This window comes from Zootoca vivipara, chromosome 12 (assembly GCF_963506605.1).
Source record: "Zootoca vivipara chromosome 12, rZooViv1.1, whole genome shotgun sequence".
Taxonomy (NCBI): Eukaryota; Metazoa; Chordata; class Lepidosauria; order Squamata; family Lacertidae; genus Zootoca; species Zootoca vivipara.
The window spans coordinates 46677334-46695457 of NC_083287.1; the positions used below are offsets into that span (position 1 = coordinate 46677334).

An 18124-nucleotide genomic window follows, 5' to 3' on the forward strand; every position below is an offset into this window, starting at 1 on the left:
AGGATTGCTGATGATACCAAGTAGTTCAAGATAATGGGGAAAAAGGGGGAGATTATGAAGAACTGCAAAAGGATCTCTCAGTGCTGAGTGAATGGGTGGTAAAACAGCAAATGCAACTGAGTATAAAGTGATGCATGTTAATGCAAAAAATAATAATCTTAATTTCACATAAACGCTCAGGGGGTCTGAACTTGTGGTGACTGATGAAGATGTTGACCAAGTGTGACACAGCCACTGTGAGAAAGCTAAAGATCATTAGGAAAGGAACTGAAAACAAAACTGCTGTTATCATACTTCAGTTGTACAAATCTATGGTGCAAACACATTTGGAATACTGTGTATAGTTCTGGTCGCCTCACCTTAAAATGGGTATCATAGAGTTGGAAAGAATTCAGATAAGACCAACCAAAATCATCAGGGCTATGGAACAACTCTCATATGAGGAAAGGCTGCAACATTGGAGGCTTCTTGGTTTAGAGAAAAGGCAAGACAGAAGTAACATGATAGAAGTTAAAGTGAAGCATGGCATGGAGAAAGTGGAAAGGGTGTGTGTGTGTGTGTTTCTCCTCTCATAACACTAGAATACATGGGCGCCCAGTGAAGTTGAATGTTGGAAGATTCAGGACAGAGAAAAGACTGTTCTTCATCCAGCACATACACTATGGAACTTGCTCCCAAAGGAGGCCGTGATGGCCACCAACTTAGATGGTTTTGAAAGAGAATTGGGCAATGTCATAGAGGTTAAGGCTATCAATGGCTACTAGCCACGATGGCTATGCTCTGCCTCCACAGTTGGGACGCATTAATGCTTCTGGATTCCAGTTACTGGAAACGGCAAGAGAGGAGAGTGCTCTTGTGCTCAGGTCCTGCTTGCCAGTTTCCCATAAGGATCTGGGTGGCCACTATAATAATAATAAATAATAATAAAATTTTATTTATACCCCGCCCTCCCCAGTCAAAACTGGGCTCAGGGCGGCTAATTTTGACACAACTACTCATCAAAGACTGCATAACTCAAAAGTAATGCATAGCAGGGCACCCAACAACTTGATTTAATCATAGATAATGCATCTTAACATATTTACAGTGCTTTTTGCCTTATTTCCAATGATGCTGAAAGATTAGGATACCAGATGATCTAGAATATGGGGTTTCCCCAAACTGCGGCCCTCCAGATGTTTTGGCCTACAACTCCCATGATCCTTAGCTAACAGGACCAGTGGTCGGGGAAGATGGGAATTGTAGTCCAAAACATCTGTAGGGCTGAAGTTTGGGGATGCCTGATCTAGAATATGGGGTTTCCCAAAAAAATATCTCCTCCTATACATGCCTAGAAGTTAGTCCCATTCCACAGGACTTAATTCTTAATAGACGTGCATCGGATTGCACCATTAATGTGGTATGTATAACACACCTTTTTGTGCTATGTGAGTGAATTTTGCCTTGTGCCCTCTTTGTCTCTTGTGCCCTGTCTGTTGCCCAGTTCACGAGTAATGTTGAGCTAAACTGTAGTTAAGTGTGAGCATGTAGATGTCACAGCAGAAATCATGTAGGGTGGCCTGGATTGTCTAGAGTGAGTTGAACTATGGACCCAGGTTCAGATGTGGAACAAAGCCAAACCATGGATTTTTAATGGGTTGCACAGCAGCAGGAGGAATGAGGGGTCGCATTATGCACAAAGTGTGTGTCTTAAAGGTCTTAAAGGGCCTCATCTACCTTTTGTCCATTAGGCAATGCCCCAAAGCTTATCTATACAAATTTTCTATACATATTTTCATGTTTGAAATACTGGTGGCTATGTTCTTATTTGAGAATGTGGGCGTTGTCTTCATTTTGGGTTTTGGCAGCTTGACCTTGCCATGTATGCCTTGTCCGGTATGACTGTGTTTTCTGTGCGCTGCATTACGTTATAATTTTTCCCCTTAAAAAACAAACAACTCACTGAGGATCTTTTGCCATTTGTGCAAAAAAAAAGGCATTTCATCTGCTTGGAACATTTGAATTTCAAGTGGCATCTTGATGTGCCTGTATCAGAGTTATTGAGCTGAGGGAAGGGAGTAGACCTGCCACATTTATTAGACCTTTGTTAAGTTCATTCCATTTTTCCATCAGAGGTTGAAATGAAAGCAAAACTGCAAAATACATACTGTTTTCTTCACAGAACAGTAAACAAGTAGTATTTTCTAGCTTCAAGCTTTCAACCACTTAAGGGAAGGGTTGACTTTGTTGCAAGAGCTCTAAAGAATGCCATTTACTGACTCCATTGTACCATGTAATGTCAAATTCCATTTTAAGTGTGGGCTTAGTGTGGCACAATGCAAGACAAGTCATGTGAAACTGGCCAAAGAAAAGAGTTGCAGGGTTTTTCAGACTGGTCAGCCCCATTTTGTTCTTGACCTGCACCCCTCTGCCATTGGGGGTGTGCAGTCTGAAATCCCTGACCTGGCGCTTTTGGGCAGTTTAAATGAAAGATCAAAGGGCAGAGCGGGCATCTCAGCCCTGCTGAGGTGGGCCTTTCCCAGGCTGTCACACTGTGAGGCAGCCAGAGTTTTTGTTCTGACAGGAATCTAGGGACCGGTCTGTGAGGCCTAGCCCTCCTTTGTCTGGCCTGAGAAGTTTGAGGCCCAGGTTGAGAATCCAGCGCTCATCAAATGATCAAAGGCCTGAAGTCCAGGACATGAAATCTTTCTTTCCATTTCCTTTTCTTAAAGAATGAATTGCACAAGTACCAATGAATACCCTTGCCGTTGCTTTTTCTGTGGTGCAAACACTAACTTTAGAGTCCTTCAGTTCTAAGCATAAAAATGTAAGTGCACTTTCAGTCTAGGGCCAGCTGCAAGGACAGCATCTGCTAACATGTTTTAGGATAAAGAGGGGGGGAGAAGGGGGGAGGGAGTGCTTTTAAGGATTAAGGCCTTCAGGTTTTGTGTTCTTTTCTTCTTCTTTTTTAAAGGACTTTTAAGAATAACAGTAATCTGAGTTCTTGTTCCACACTGGTTTATTAGAAAGCAGGCAATAATGGATTTTAAAATCAAAGTACATACAGCACCACTTAGTTTCAGCAGTGGGAAAGTGAAAAGCAATCAGTAAGATGCTTTGGCTCTTCAGTGGCTCTTTAAATACTGTCAGTTTAGGAAAAGGGGCTCCTTTTTCACATACCTGTATATTCCTGCGTATAAGACTACTTTTTAACCCAGGAAAATCTTCTCAAAAGTCGGGGGTCGTCTTATACGCCGGGTCGTATTTCTTATATGGCGAGTATATCCCAAACTCTATATTTTAACTGGGAAAGTTGGGGGTCGTCTTATACGCCCAGTCGTCTTATACGCCGGAATATACAGTAGTTTACTTTTCTATGTTCAAAACAGTTTCCCCTAGCTGACTGTACAAGGCACTGATGCTTGTGTTTCAGTACTTTAGAAGTTCGCGTTTTCTGCTATTAATCCTGCCTTTGATTTAAAACAAGAAAAACATAGCTGCAAAGTTCTCCCTTTTTTAAGGGAAATTACCTTATGCTGAATAGGCTTCCTCGTGAGAAAATGGAAAACTTGGCAGCTATGCAAGAAAAATCACATTTTAAATGATCTTACGGAATTTTAAGAGGGAGGGGAAAACCCAATGGGTTTTGGGTTTGTTTGTTTTTAGTTCCCAGTTCTGAGATTGAAGTTACAATTTCATGAGTTTATCATTTGTCCAGTTTCTCTTCTAACCAGAAGTTCAACTTCACATAATATACACGGTTAGCACAGGAGTACTCCAATAATAGTTGCCACTAATATTAAGTGTTTTGGGTGTTTTTGTTCTGTGCGTTGTGTAGCAGGAAGGTATATTTACAGATCTCAAGATGGCTGGAGGAGAACTGTGCTGGGAACATACATTCCAGGCCCTTAGTTCCTTTTGTTATTCAAACAGCTGCATAATGCAGTTGTGGAGTGTTTGGCGCAGCTCTCTGTGAGGCGGGGGTGCGGCACACATGTGTGCACACTTCAGAAGAATTATGATGCACTTTTTATTTACAACATGCTCTTTTCATTTCATGTATTAAGTTACATTTGGTACAAAGTGCCATTCTTTACCATTGTAATCATTGTGTTGGATTGTTATGGCGGGGGGGGGGGGTGGAGAGAGGAGGAAAACTCTTCATACCAAATTTCCCACACTACTTTTCTTTTTCTGCAGTCTGCCATGAATACGGAGGGCACAGTCCATGCTACCTATGCAACCACCTTGAAATAAATGGGAGTTAGGAAAGAGTACGGGTTACAAAATTATAAGCTAAATCAGGCCTGCAGCTGTGATGTTGGAATAAAAGGCCCTGGCACTCAAAATCACTGAGTGGTATTCAGTTAAGTTTTGCTCAGAGCAGATCCATTGAAATCAATGGACCTAGCTTAGTCATGTTCATTTCAGTGGATCTATTCTGAGTAAAACCGAAGTTGCGTACCATGTTATCTTTGTCCTCGTTCCTAGAACTCTCTCCCATAAAACCAGTGTGGTACCACTTCTCTCTCTTCTTAAATCTTTCCTCAAAAGTCCCATTTCCTGCAAGTCCTTTGCTCTCCTTTCTTTCTACCGCATTTTTCGCTCCACAAGACGCACTTCTTTCCTCCTAAAAAGTAAGTCTGTGCATCTTATGGAGCGAGTGTGTGGTCCCTTGAGCCGAATTGCCCAGGGGCGAAAGGCAGTCCGTGCTTTTTTATTTTTAGAAAGAGCTAAAGGCTAACAAGAGGGAAAGAGAGAGTGTTGAAAGGAGCCACTCAGCAGCTGATTGCAAGAGATCGGGGAGGGAGATAAGGGAGCTAGCTCCCTTCCCACCCCACCCAGGCCCCTTGCCCAGGCCTCAGTTGTTGTCTGCAGAGGGAAGCTGTTTGTTTCCCCAGCGACATGTGACTGGCTGATTAGATTAGATAAAGAAGCTGCAGAACTGTGAGTTGAACCCCATAAAAACAGGATTTCCCCCCTTTGGAAGGTAAGCTCAATAACTTTGAGCTGATCTTCACAAATGGAGCTTTCCCCCTTTGAAAAAGCTTCACAACTCTGAGCTGAAATGGAGCTTTCCCCCTTTGCAAAAGAAGCTTCCTCAAATATTTAATTTTTTTTGGGGGGGGGCAAAGGCACCTAGGCCTCTAGGAGTTGGTTGCTATGCCTAGGACAATTCAAGAAAGCAATTTTTTTTCTTGTTTTCCTCCTCTAAAAACTAGGTGCGTTCTATGGTCAGGTGAGTCCTATGGAGCGAAAAATACGTAGCTAAAATAAAACTACTGCAATGCTATGCATAAAAATAAATCCCACTATGTTCAATGGGGCTTCCTCCTGACAAATGCTTATAGGATTGTAGCATAAAAATATGAAGTGATGTTCACTCACACAGTCATCCCATGCTGTTTCCTCAATTTATAAACTGGGGTTGTTTTATGTATTTTGCTTGTTTTGCCCTGTGAAATCTCACAGAACATATAGCTAAAAACGCATACTGTACCTTACAATATAATGTTCAAGCATAAGAATAGAGCTATGCTCACATACTTAAAAAAACCAAAATCCTGCATAATTTCTGTATACCTTATTTCTTTCCACCCATGTTTGAGCTTAATGAAGCAATATGGAGCCTGTTTACAAGCCTGATTCACAAGTCTGCAATCCAGTTAAGCTCAATATGTTTCTATGCCACTTTTTGTCCCACATGTGTTGGCTTAATTAAAATTGTGAATCAGTAATGTTGTAGTGGAAATATCATTAACTTACAGAGTTTTATAAATCTGGAATAATTTTTTTTGCTCCTAACAATGTAACTTTTGCTTCCGAGATCCAATTTCCAAATAAATATCTGCATAGGCCTTTCTTATTGCCATATTGTACAATGTAGTTTTGGGGAAAATATGCAGTGTTATTGATCTGATAGTTCAAAGGATATGAGTGGGTTGACACAGAGACATAATTACTGAGAAGCCCACAAAGAAGGAGAAAGAGAAAAGTCTTCTGTTCTAAAAAGTAGCTGTCTTGCCTTCTAGGTTTTGAATTTTATTGAATCGCTAAGCCTTGAACTTTGTAGCTCATTAGACCCAGTCAGTTATCCGATGGAGGAAAAAAGTGAAAGCAGCAGAAACTGCCTGAATCTTGCTTTCATTTTTAGGCATATTTTTCACAAGCCAATTTTAGGTCATTTCAAGTAAGAACATTCTATGTTCTCTGAAATACTGTGGCTGCAGTTTTGTCAAAATCGCTCTTTGCGTTCAACAAAATCTTATTATATATTTACAAAGGCATTATGTGAGTGAGCTGCTTTTAATGTAATGTTAACTGACGATGGAGTTAGCCAGTTTAACACAATTATGCTATATTGTTGGCTGCGGCAAGTTTTTTCAACAGTTAGTCAACCACAGTAAAAACTGCCTCAAGCAATATTCAAATGCAAACATAGAAGATAGTTTTAGTTTTTAACTGATAAGACTATTTAATATTTTTTAAGCATGCTTTTAGAGAATACTCCCAGCAAGTTCAAAAACAGCGTAGTCTTTTTCAGATGGGTTAAAGCAGCAAGGCCATTTCAGCCAAGCCAAGCCCACCTACCCGACACCTAATGTCAAGCAGAGGGCCTTCTCAGTAGTGACACCCACCCTGTGGAATGCCCTCCCATCAAATGTCAAGATGAGCAGGGATACAGGTGGTGCTGTGGTCTAAACCGCCAAGTGTCTTGGGCTTGCCGATTGTAAAGTTGGCAGTTCAAATCAGCATGACCGGGTGAGCTCCCATTGCTTTGTCCCAGCTCCTGCCAACCTAGCATCTCGAAAGCACAACAGTGTGAGTAGATAAGATAGGTGCCGCTGTGGCAGGAAGGTAAACGCTGTTTCCATGCACTCTGGCTTCTGTCACAGTTCCATCACAGCTACATCAATCACCCAGAAAGCTGTCTGTAGACAAATGCCAGCTCCCTCAGTTTGAAAGCGGAGATGAGCACCACACCCCATAGTTGATTTTGGACAGGGGTCCTTTACTTTTACTTTACCAAAGAGATTAGTAACTATATAACCTTTAGGAGACATCTGAAGGCAGCTCTGTATAGGGAAACTGTTTAAGGTTTTATGTTTTATGTATGTTGGAAGCCGTCCAGAGTGGCTGCGGCAACCCAGTCAGATGGGCAGAGTACAAATAATTTGTTGTTGTTGACATCATGTGATGTCAGGTGTGGAATATGTAAAGATGCAGTTTGGACAAGAGAAGGTTTTGCAGAACTGCTGATCAGCCCATAGTGGTGCTTCCAAAGCCCTATGTGACGTGAGTAACCCAAATGAAAAGTCGCAGATTCCAGTAGAGAAATTTGTAGGCACACACAGACTTCCAAACATTATTATAGAAAACTTAAGCAAAATAGAACCATTTGAGCAAGGAGCTGGATCATGCACTGCAAGGAGTTGATACTTCCTTGGACAGTTATCCAAGCCTTTCTTTTCATTGTAAGTAAGCAAAACAATTTACTGATTATTTATTTATTTAAGTTAACAATTGAGGTTTTTTCCCCCAGCCCTGTTGTATTCAGAGTGGATGAGTTAACAGCAGAAACTATAAAAACTGCCTCATTTATTCAGGGTTGAGACCTTTGAATTGATCACACACAGTCAATATCTTTAGAAGGAGAAAAAAGACTTCCAGAGCTTTAGAAGATTATGAAAAGAATGAGCTGCTATCAATAGGTTTGAAATAGTAATCAATTTGGAAATAAGAAATCTCATGGGCTGAAATCACAGAAGGGACGAGTTTGTAGAGGATGCAGGCAACATTTCTGCATGCAAAACCCAGTTGTATTTATAAGGTAAATAACAGACACCACCAGTAGAAATTGTGTGAATTTTCTGTTAAAGATTCAGCCATACAAAAGATTGGAGAAGGAGGCAAGCATTTTCATCCAAATATCTATCTGTCTTGCAATCCATAGTTAAGTTTCAAAGGAGCATTGAACTGAGCTCAGAATGGCATGTTTTATGACTGACTCTTTAAAATAATGTTTTAACTATTGAAGAACAATGGAATTTTGTTTTATAATTTCCTGGGCATTCTGTGTATTTTGTTTTGTTTGTTGTTTGGTTAGCAGATCCTAAATGGGATTCTTCTTGCTTGCTAGCTTTCATGGTAGCTGCAAGGAAGAAAATGGAGCAGTGAAAAATTTCTGTATAGCGTTATGTATGTTAATTAAGTTTGGCATTTGATGCAGCTCAGAATTGGCCTGAGTTAGTGATCTTCTTGCTTAATCCAGACCTTTTACGGGCTCTCAGTTTTGTGGCATATGAATGTACTTGCTTGTCTCACAGCAGGAGTTGGGTGGGCTGCTTCAGAGAATACTGATAATGAAGATCTACATGAAAGGGCTAGCCAAGTAATGCTACTATTTATCAAGAAACAAATGCTTTTAGTCAACACAAATGTGGAAAAATAAATCCTATGCATATTTAAGTTCCACAAGGAATGTAGCATTTTCAAAGCACCCTGAAGCAGTTAGAACAGGATTTGGTTGTAACTTAATTCACACACACACACACACACCAAGAAAGTGTTCTATGAATGTTAGAGGTGCCTGAAAACCAGCCAGTTGCCCATCTTAGCACAGCTTTATGTGTTGTGAAACCGGAGTAAAAGAAAGGTCATTCTACAGGATCTTCACCAACTTGATACCTGACATAATACCTGCTACTACAGCCATTAAGGAGCACCAAATGGCAGCAGGATCCAATGAACAGCCTGTTTTCCAACATACAAAAGTATTTTAATAGGAAAATTTCCACCAAAATACTCTGAAGTCTTCAACCAGAAAACTCCATTACATAAATGGGAACAAATTGTGTAAATTTGAAATATATGTGTAATGTTTTAATATATTTATCTGCTTCAAATAAGAGAGAGAAGAGAAACAGAGCTCAGAATAAGATGAACATGAGAGTTCAGGAGCTGTACCTCCTGACCACCTTCACATTTTAGTAGTTTCTGAGGATGTGTACACTTGTGAAGAAATCCATGACCTGGAGCACAGAAGGAAGATTGCTACTTCCCCTCCCTTCCTGTACGGTCTATTTCTTTTGAACAGGTTATACTCCTCAATTCTTACATTCTAGTCATGACTCATCTCACCATGTTTCAGTAATGCCTGCTAGGTATATTTGCCATCCTATATTAAAGTTCCAATTTGTCTTGCTTGTTTCCCATACTTTGTGCATTAGTATAGAGATAACTGAAATCATGAGTCATTCCCTCCAGCCGCTTACTTCTTGTAGTTTCTTGCCCTTTGGCAGATTTCTGGAGCACCACCTCAGTTTCCTGTGCACCAATGAAGCTATTATCCCTAGTACCATATGTTCTTCTGCTGTCAGTAATGTTGTCTCTCTCCCTCAGGATCTAGTTTAAAGCTCTCCTGAGCAGGAAGATTGAGAGTTTATGGGTAAAAATTGTAGGAGAGACAAACAACAAAGTCCCTTCCAACTCTACAACTCTATGATTCCAATGTACAGTCGTACCTTGGTTGTGAAATGGATTCCGTTCCAGAAGTCTGTTTGACAACCAAGACATGGCTTCCGATTGGCTGCAGGAACTTCCTGCACGCAATCGAAAGCCGCATTGGACATTCGGCTTCCAGAGAACGTTCGCAAACCGGAACACTCACTTCCAGGTTTGTGGCGTTCGCGACCCAAAGCGTTCAACTCGCAAGGCGTTCGGGATGCAAGGTATGACTGTATATATTATGTCCATATATTAAAAATAAGGATGAAGCCAGTTGAAAGATAGTCAGGGTTGTGTGTAGTGTTTGACGTGCTGACCTTTGATTTGGGCAGGGGGTGGTTTCCAATTGCTGATTATTAGGCCCATCATCATCTCTCAACCTCTTCTACGTTACCGTAAGTTCCTTGCAGGAAGGGTATGATACAAATGTGTGAACATGGAAGGTATTAGTGTTCCCTCAGTATCGCTTCTTCCTCTGGAAATGGATATATTATAAACTCACCCAGACCATGAGGGTTAAACCAAAATGCTTCTATAAATAAAATTTCCCATTCCCCCCCCCCCAATTATTCAAAGAACATTTTTTTTAAAAAAAAACCCTCAAATTATTCAGCTAAAACTTGTGGTGTTGACAGCAGAGCTTGTTTGGTTGTTCCCACCTTGGATTATTGCTCTGCAGCTGTCTGAAATGCAGATTAAGTAAGTGCCTCAGGGTGACATGGGAAGATCGGTCTCTTAGCTGGGAATTAATTGAAATCCAAGTCTTCTGAGTCCAGCACCACATCTGCTAGGTGTACTCTCTGCTGCTACATTTGACAATTTCTTTGAAAAAGAAACAGGTAGTTTTAATACAACCTGAGCAGTAGGCAATTCACTGGGCCTTTTGTACTGCCATTCATTTCAACGTGAACTTTATATGTAAACAAAGTAGGAATAAAAAGTTTAAATGGTAGCCTTTACAGCAGTGGTATTATGGTAAGTCATTTAGGTTCACCCCACATTGCTGCAGCACCATTTAAAGGCTCAGCAACGTATGGGAGTGTGTGATCATGCACATAATTATCACCCAGCAAGTATCAGGAGCGATGGCTGGGTGGAAAGAACCATTTACAAATGGTCCTGCTCATGTGGTACCAGGCCTTTAAATGTTACAGCTCCTACCCCACTGGTGTAATGCCAAAGGCACTAATATCCTAGCATTTTTCTTCCTACATTGTCTCCCCATCTTCTGCATATTATAGCTACAACTGAATTTTTGTGAAACTTGGGAACACTTTATATCCCATACCTTATCTTCCCATCTAGGATTATCATAACATCTAGGGTTATGTTAATCATTTTTAATTGGTTTTCCATTTCACTCCAAAAAGCTCAGGAAGGAATATATGCGATTATCCTACTTTACTCTTGCAACGGCTGAGGCTAAAGGAGAGTGAATATCCATTATACCACACTAAAGGAGAAACTAGCTCCTGTTGAATGTTCCACATTACTAAAAGTGAGCGTCACTCAGAATTTTTTAGGCTTTGTCCTAAAAGCACCATGTGGTTACATAGCATACAATTCTGATGACCCTCCTACAGGCCAGAATTGTTAATCCTCCTGAGATTCGGTAATCCCTATGCCAGCTGCTTGATGCCAGACTTCTTGCTTCTCTACCACACAAGGGGAAAGATGGCTTAAGTTTACATTTATCAATGTAGTTTCTTTCCCTGACCACCAAGCAAAATAGGATTCAGTCCACTTTGGTAACTTCATTCTGTTGTTTTTAGTGCAGACATTTTGTTCCAAGTTCCAGTGATGCTTAAGGCGACTCACAGAATCTTCTCCCTTCATATGCTAACTATATGGTGTTTGGTGGGGGAAACACAGCAAGAAAAGAAGTTACCACTTTGCATTGCAATCCTACACTTAAACTGGTTGTGTAAATCTGCAAATATTTACTTTTGTGTGTGTGGTGTTTTATGTAGTTCACAATGTGAGTAGTGAGAGAGTTTCTTATGTAGGATCTTATGAGTATTTAGTTTAGTCTGTGTGTTTTACACCCCCAGGCCACATGGAAAGGCACGACAAGAGAAATTGAGACAATGCTAAGGCAAATCAATAGCCTTAACAAAGCAGAGATCACTACTGAAAAATAATGGTTTAATGTAAGCATAAATGGATCCTCACTGTGGTAAAAAACAAAACAAAAAAAACCCCTAATTTCAGATATGATCTTGAACCCTGGAAAGAGGACAACTGGGTGAATAGTTCTCAAGTCACACACACACACACACACACACACACACACACATATATATATACACGCAAACAGCATTTGGGGCAGCTTTACCTTATAGTGCCTATATGAGGACAAAAGGAAAGCTAAACTGGCTGCTCATGTTCTTAAAAAATGTACAAGCCAGAATACTTGTACGATGCCAACCTTGTAATTATTTTAAGTTACAAAAGATCAGGACACAAACCCTCACTCAAAAATATTAATCTAATATGGATTTTGGTTTTTTAGCCCAATGGCAGAAAATGAAAAAATATAGACCCTTCGTGTGTGTGTGTGTTAATAAACTTTAAAGGTGTCATGCAGGGGGGTGGGGACCCTACAGCTGTCTGCCTATCTGGCAACCTTGAGCTACTCTTGAGGAGCTTCTGTGCCTGCAAATTTCACCCACTTTTGCCAAGAGAGTGAATATGGAACACAAATCTTGTTATACACCGAGTGGCTCAGGACTCAAATCACAGACAGACAAGAGCAACCTAGGAACAGATCTTGGGGGGGGGGGGTTAAAGTAGATTCAAAATGAATCCTGAGGCCAGTCCACACCCCTAATATATACATTTACGAATGAATTTGAAACACTGAGTTAATTGTCAATAATTGCATTTTGCTGCCTGTCAGCATCAATACAGACATCTTTTAATGATTCTTTATCATTTTTTTCTCAAAAAGTAACTAATGCTAATCAACGCTATCCTTGGCTTTATTCTTCCTGCGTTTCTGAATGCCAATTCTTGAGCAGCATGCCAAGTCTGCTGAGAGATGACTGTATAATTTTCAATTGGGCTCGTAGCCCAAAGGGAATCCAGTAGCAGGAGATTGACAGATGGAGCATACATTATCATCACTTTGAACTCAGTCCAATTGGTGATTTATTTTATTTTTATTTCCGGCAGGTGCTAAAGAGATTGATATTGCTGCTACTCTGGAGCACTTGAGAGACCAGAGACCTGGCATGGTCCAGACAAAGGTACTGTCAATAAATCCACTTGGGTTAAATACCTTAATACTTTGCTTTAGTTCTCCCAAAAGAAAAGGAGGATAGGGCATAATTTAACACAAAGTCCATTCTTTTGTGTTTGCTTTTTCTTCTGAAAATTCTTACTGATGATTTGGATTGAAATGTTAAATATAGCAATCTTTAGATGACCAAAGAAAATATGTGTTTAGAAGAAAATGCTTACCTAATCTTCAAGGATAGGTTGCTTCCTAAAAAATAATGCAAGTTCACTGAAAATATAGTGACTGTTATCTGAATGGTAGTGTTCATCAAGCATACTTAGGAAGAAGGTTGGAGTTCAAGACAAGATTCTCAAGTTATACATTAAGTTGATGGAATATGTCAAAGAAATCATGCATTTGAAAAAGTCTTAAGTAGAAGTACTACTAGGCCACAGGAGTAATATAGTACCAGGTATGCATTGGCTTGGACCTAAAAGTTCCTTCTCGTGCTGTGACACTTTTGCTTATGCAAGTGTGAGTCTCCTGTTTTCACCAGTTCCTTCTTCCTGCTAGCCCACGCTGTTCTCCAAAGGTTTCCCTAATCCTCAAGAGCAGGTTTTTGGAAGTTGGGTAAGGGACTAGGGTAGGAAGTGGAAGGCAGTAGAGCTCCGTTATTATTTGAGTAGGAAGTATGTTAATGGAAGTCAAGATCACTTCCGGATCACAAGCCATTATCACTTCCGAAATTGATTTTGATAGGAAAAAACCACTGCTAGGGAGACAGAACAGGTTGAAACAAAAATAATAAAGTTGTGTAATAATAGATTATATACGCAAATTGAATAAGTCGTGCTACGATGGGAGATCCTCTTTAAAGGTTGTGTGTGTTATTTATGCAATTAGGGTATGATCTAGAATTCTGGTTTATTCTGTTCATTTACGTTTTGCATGTTGTCACAGATCGGCTCTGGGCTAAAGCTTTTTTAAAAATGTATTTGAAAGGACTTCATAGTATCAGGCTAAAGTTATTGATGATCTGGTATTTTTAAAAAATATGGATTCAAGGTTTTGCTCACCTTCCTTTTAACTATCCACCCCCTTGTTAAAATTGCCCAAGTTACTTTGTTGTGCCAAGGACACTGCAAACTCTAAATATTTGGCTATGAGCCAGTAATGGGCAGTCTCCAGAGAATTTTGTACATGTGATAGATTTAAACAAACCATGTTCTCTCCCAGCTGAATACAAATAAGGGATGAGCCTCTTGCAGTAATTTAAAACAGTGGATTAAAAATCAGGATAGAAATGCCAATTAGAGTGTATCTCTAGGCAAAATAAACAGCAGTGACATTGGGTTTACAAGCAGACACTGCACCATGTTTTCATAGCTCACTGGTTGATGGAAATGATCCCTTTTAGTATGTTTTTTTAATAAATAAAAAATCATGACTGTCTTCCCTATATTTGGGGTCTAGAAGTTACAGGGGAGACACTTAGCAATCCACATAAAATGAACACACATTTTCTCCTTAAATTTATATCCCACCTTTCCTTCCGTTACGAAGCCCAAAGTGGTGCATTTATGGTTTCCAAGTAGTCTCTCAATTATGGTTGTAAATTTTTTAGTGATTATGTTATGTACATCTGGATCCTGGTGATAAGGATACACATACACATAGGCATCTGGTTAAATACGTACATGTAGAATCTTGGAACTGAGCTGCTAGCATGCATTTCCCAGAGTTTAAGTAGTAAAACCTCTGAAAATCTTGTGACAGAGTTGCACAATAATTGGCCTAAAAGAGGGCTGAGAACGCTGCACACCCCCTCCAGATGATGGGATATTCCCATCAGCTCTGACCACTGACCATGCCAGGTATGGTTGATGGAAGTTGTAGTCCAGAAATATCTGGAGAACCGTAGGTTCCTCAGCCCTATTCTATAATCACCCGGTGTTGAAACTAGGAGAGTGTGGACAGATCTACACTATACATTTAAAGCTCATCTAATGCACATAGCTTCCCCCAAAGAATCCTGGGAACTGTAGTTTGTTGGGAATTATAGCTCCGTGAGGAGGAAACCACAGTTCCCAGGATTCTTTGGAGGAAAGTCATGTGTTTAAAATGTGCATTGGGTGTGCTTTGTATCTCAGGTGGAGGGAAAGTCCTTGTGGTGTGTAGTGGTTAGAGTGTCACTCTACAACCTGGGAGACCAGGGTTCAAATCCCCACTCAGCAGTGAAGCTCACTGAGTGGTCTTGGGGCCAGCCACTGCCTCTCAGCCTAACATACCACACATGGCAGTTGTGGGGATTAAATGGGGAGGGGGAGAACCATGTACGCCACCTTGAGTTCCTTCAATAAAAAGGTGGGATATAAATGCAGTAATAAATTAAATAACTGGGCTGCTCTCATTGATTATATTAGGTCTGAGGTATGTTTCCTATGTTACTCTCCCTGTTTCCTGTGCTTTGCTGTCCAATTTTCCCTTACAAACTGGCAGGATTTCCAGGTTGATCACTGCACACAGGCCATTCATGCAGGCTAATAGCTAGCATTACTAATGGTGTTGATGAGTTATTTGTAGTTAAGGTCACTCTGAGCTGCAGTGATTAAGCCACATGGTGGGCACACATTGAGTCTATAATCTTAATCTCAGGACATTTTCTTCTTTGCCTTTCCCCCCTTTTTCTTTTTGTTCTGTACAGTTAGTCCCTAGATATTGCTAAATGTTTCACCAGGATTATTCCTGGAAATGCTCCAGAACATTAATCCCAACTGTTCTATCTACAGGAACAGTTTGAGTTTGCGTTGACGGCAGTTGCAGAAGAAGTGAACGCAATCCTCAAAGCTCTTCCGCAGTGAGCGACTCGTCATCCCCGGAAGGTTCCCAAGGCGCCCGTCTCCCTCTTCCATCCTCCTCGGTCCCTGTGAATGTCATTGGAAACCGTGGCCTGACCTTAACTTGTGTGTCTGCTATTGTAACCACATATTGATAGGGATCTTTACAAACTTCTATCACCGGTTAGAAGTCCAGCAGTTAATATATATCCTTGTTCTTGTTAGGGTATTCAGAAATAATACACACTTGGCTTAAGAGACAAGAACAATCCCTCTAGTTCCTCTTAACATCCACAATGTTCTGAATCTCATGCGTTAAAAGCACATGTACACCTTGTTAATAGAAAATACACCGTGTTGTGGATGCGCAGTGCATTCAGTGTATCTTTGGCAACATAGTGCTCTCTTGTGTATCTGTAAACTTGTCCAGGACTGAATAAAAGAGGCAGGGGGTCTAATTATTACTTTTTTGGAAGAAGAAGAAAACAAGCATAGGGGTTGTTCTTACAAAGGCCAAGCAAGATCAGCGAACAGTGCCACGTGTTAGTAAACACAGCTCCGGCTTCTTGCATAAAGAGGCTGTGCCACTTCATGCTGTGCCTTGGCAAAGGGAACACTTTTCTAAACAGTTGTTTACTTTTCATCTTCTGTGCAATGAATAGAGGCAAATCTGAGCTCTTAAGTCCAGAGGCCCACACAGTTAGCACAGCTAGGGATGAAAAGTCGGTCACGTTAGCAGGAGCCCAAGTTTCCAAAGAGCACACTAAACTTTTTATTATTATTGTGTATCACTGCCCTAACAGGGGGAAAGAAAGGCAAAGTAATTGAACTTCACAAGAGGGTTTGAAAGCCCCTGTGTTGGCAAACTGCTGAATGTTGGTTTTCTTTCTTTCTTTTTTTAGAATTAGAAGAGAAATTGCATCTATCCTTGTGTTTATATCTCAAGATTAATTTACCTTTTTAAAGAATTCAAAAGTGCATGCTTTTTTAAATACAAGTAAAGAGATTTTTTTAGGAGCTTTAGGTCATATCTGATTGAATTGCTAGCATAGTTATTCAAAATTATAGCAGGTTCCTTTTTCCACTTCTGTTTCCAAATTTGCAGAATAATTTAAAACCAATAGTTGTTGCCTTTAGTTCTTAATCCACTTACAAGTAGCCTTATTTTACATTATGTTACTTGCACATAAGTGCTTTTAGGATTGTTGTCTTTTACTATAAAACTGTCCAATAATTCCCTTTTAAACATAAGAGGGAGCGATCCTGCCTCCTCCTACTGCACATGCAAAGCTGCAAAGAAGGAGGCTTCCATGCCCCTGGCATTTGCTGATTTCAGTTTGCTGATTGAAACGTGCTTTTGCAGGAAACATCTTCATTTGCTTGAGCTTTGAATTAAAGAAGATTACTTGAATTACTGTGTAGTATGCTAGCTATTAATTATTTGTTTCCATGCTTCTAGCACTTAACTGTGGATCTCAATCTGAGGTGTATGTCTGTAAATTTCTGTACAGTTATGTTTTGTTTTAAATGTATAATTTGGCTAGAACAGTTAGATCACAGCATCCTGTGAATGAAATCACATGTTTCAATTCTTGAGCACAATCCACCAAGCACAGCTGAAGCACACTCTTGTCGGTTTCAATGGGACTTCCATGGCCCAGCCACTAGCCACTACTGCTACGCATCCTGTCTTATTCACACTTGCAAGCCCCACTGAAATATACGGAAGATGTGCATTAGCAGCGCTTAGAGGATTAGACTCTTAATCTCCATTGTTTAATGTAAGCATCTATGCGGCCTCCTAGTAATTAAAGAATTGTTTTTAAAAGCTCCAGATGTGTTAGCTTTCGTGCGTACATTTCTGCACACAGTTCCTGGCACATGGAAAATGTTTGGTTTGCACATTTCATTAGCGTATTATTCCTGTAGAGCAGTTAAAGCGGACTTTTCTATCCTCTTTGTCTACACCTGCTGTATATTTAGCCACATCTTTTATTCTATCCCCAAACTTTGGCCCTCCAGATGTTTTGGACTACAATTCCCATCATCCCTGACCACTGGTCCCGTTAGCTAGGGATCATGGGAGTTGTAGGCCAAAACATCCAGAGGGCCACAGTTTGGGGATGCCTGTTCTATGGCATCAGCACTTTAGAGCTTCTGTAAAAATAAAAATGGAAAGTTTTAGGGTGTGGTTAAGGAAAGGGCCTTTTCATTGGTTGTTTTTTCTTAACAGGTTTCCTTTATTACTTTAGGAGTTTAGCGAAGGGAAAAAAATCAGTTGGACAGCATCTGCTAGCATTTTGAATTTGATAAATGGTTTGCTATGGATTTCTGCACACTCATGCATCAACTCTGACATCAAAGCGTAGATTCCGAAAAGGGAAGCTTGGCATACAGCTCTTTGTTACGAATTTATTCTTGGGGATGGTGCATTACAGTGGTCCCTCAGTTTTCGAACGTCTATGTTGACGAACATTTCGAACACAGCTTGGAAGTCGAACATGCCACGTGGTTTCTGTATTGAGTGTCTGGTTATGCTTCCCACTAAAGAGGATTCTGGATATGCCCTTATATCTGTAGT

The 18124-nt window shown here is 40.3% G+C and overlaps 1 protein-coding gene and 1 long non-coding RNA gene across 2 annotated transcripts in view; one reads left to right on the forward strand and one right to left on the reverse strand.

Annotated features, from left to right (window-relative positions):
• PTPRN2 (protein tyrosine phosphatase receptor type N2) overlaps nt 1-17528 on the forward strand; it is a 592105-nt gene extending 574577 nt beyond the window's left edge. The window contains exons 22-23 of the mRNA XM_035129839.2: nt 12661-12734; nt 15496-17528. Of these exons, the coding sequence (XP_034985730.2) occupies nt 12661-12734; nt 15496-15567 (146 nt within the window). The 3' untranslated portion in view covers nt 15568-17528. The remainder of the gene's footprint in view (nt 1-12660; nt 12735-15495) is intronic.
• LOC132592868 (uncharacterized) overlaps nt 1-18124 on the reverse strand; it is a 110267-nt gene that overhangs the window by 27821 nt on the left and 64322 nt on the right. The gene's annotated exons all lie outside the window — the stretch shown is intronic.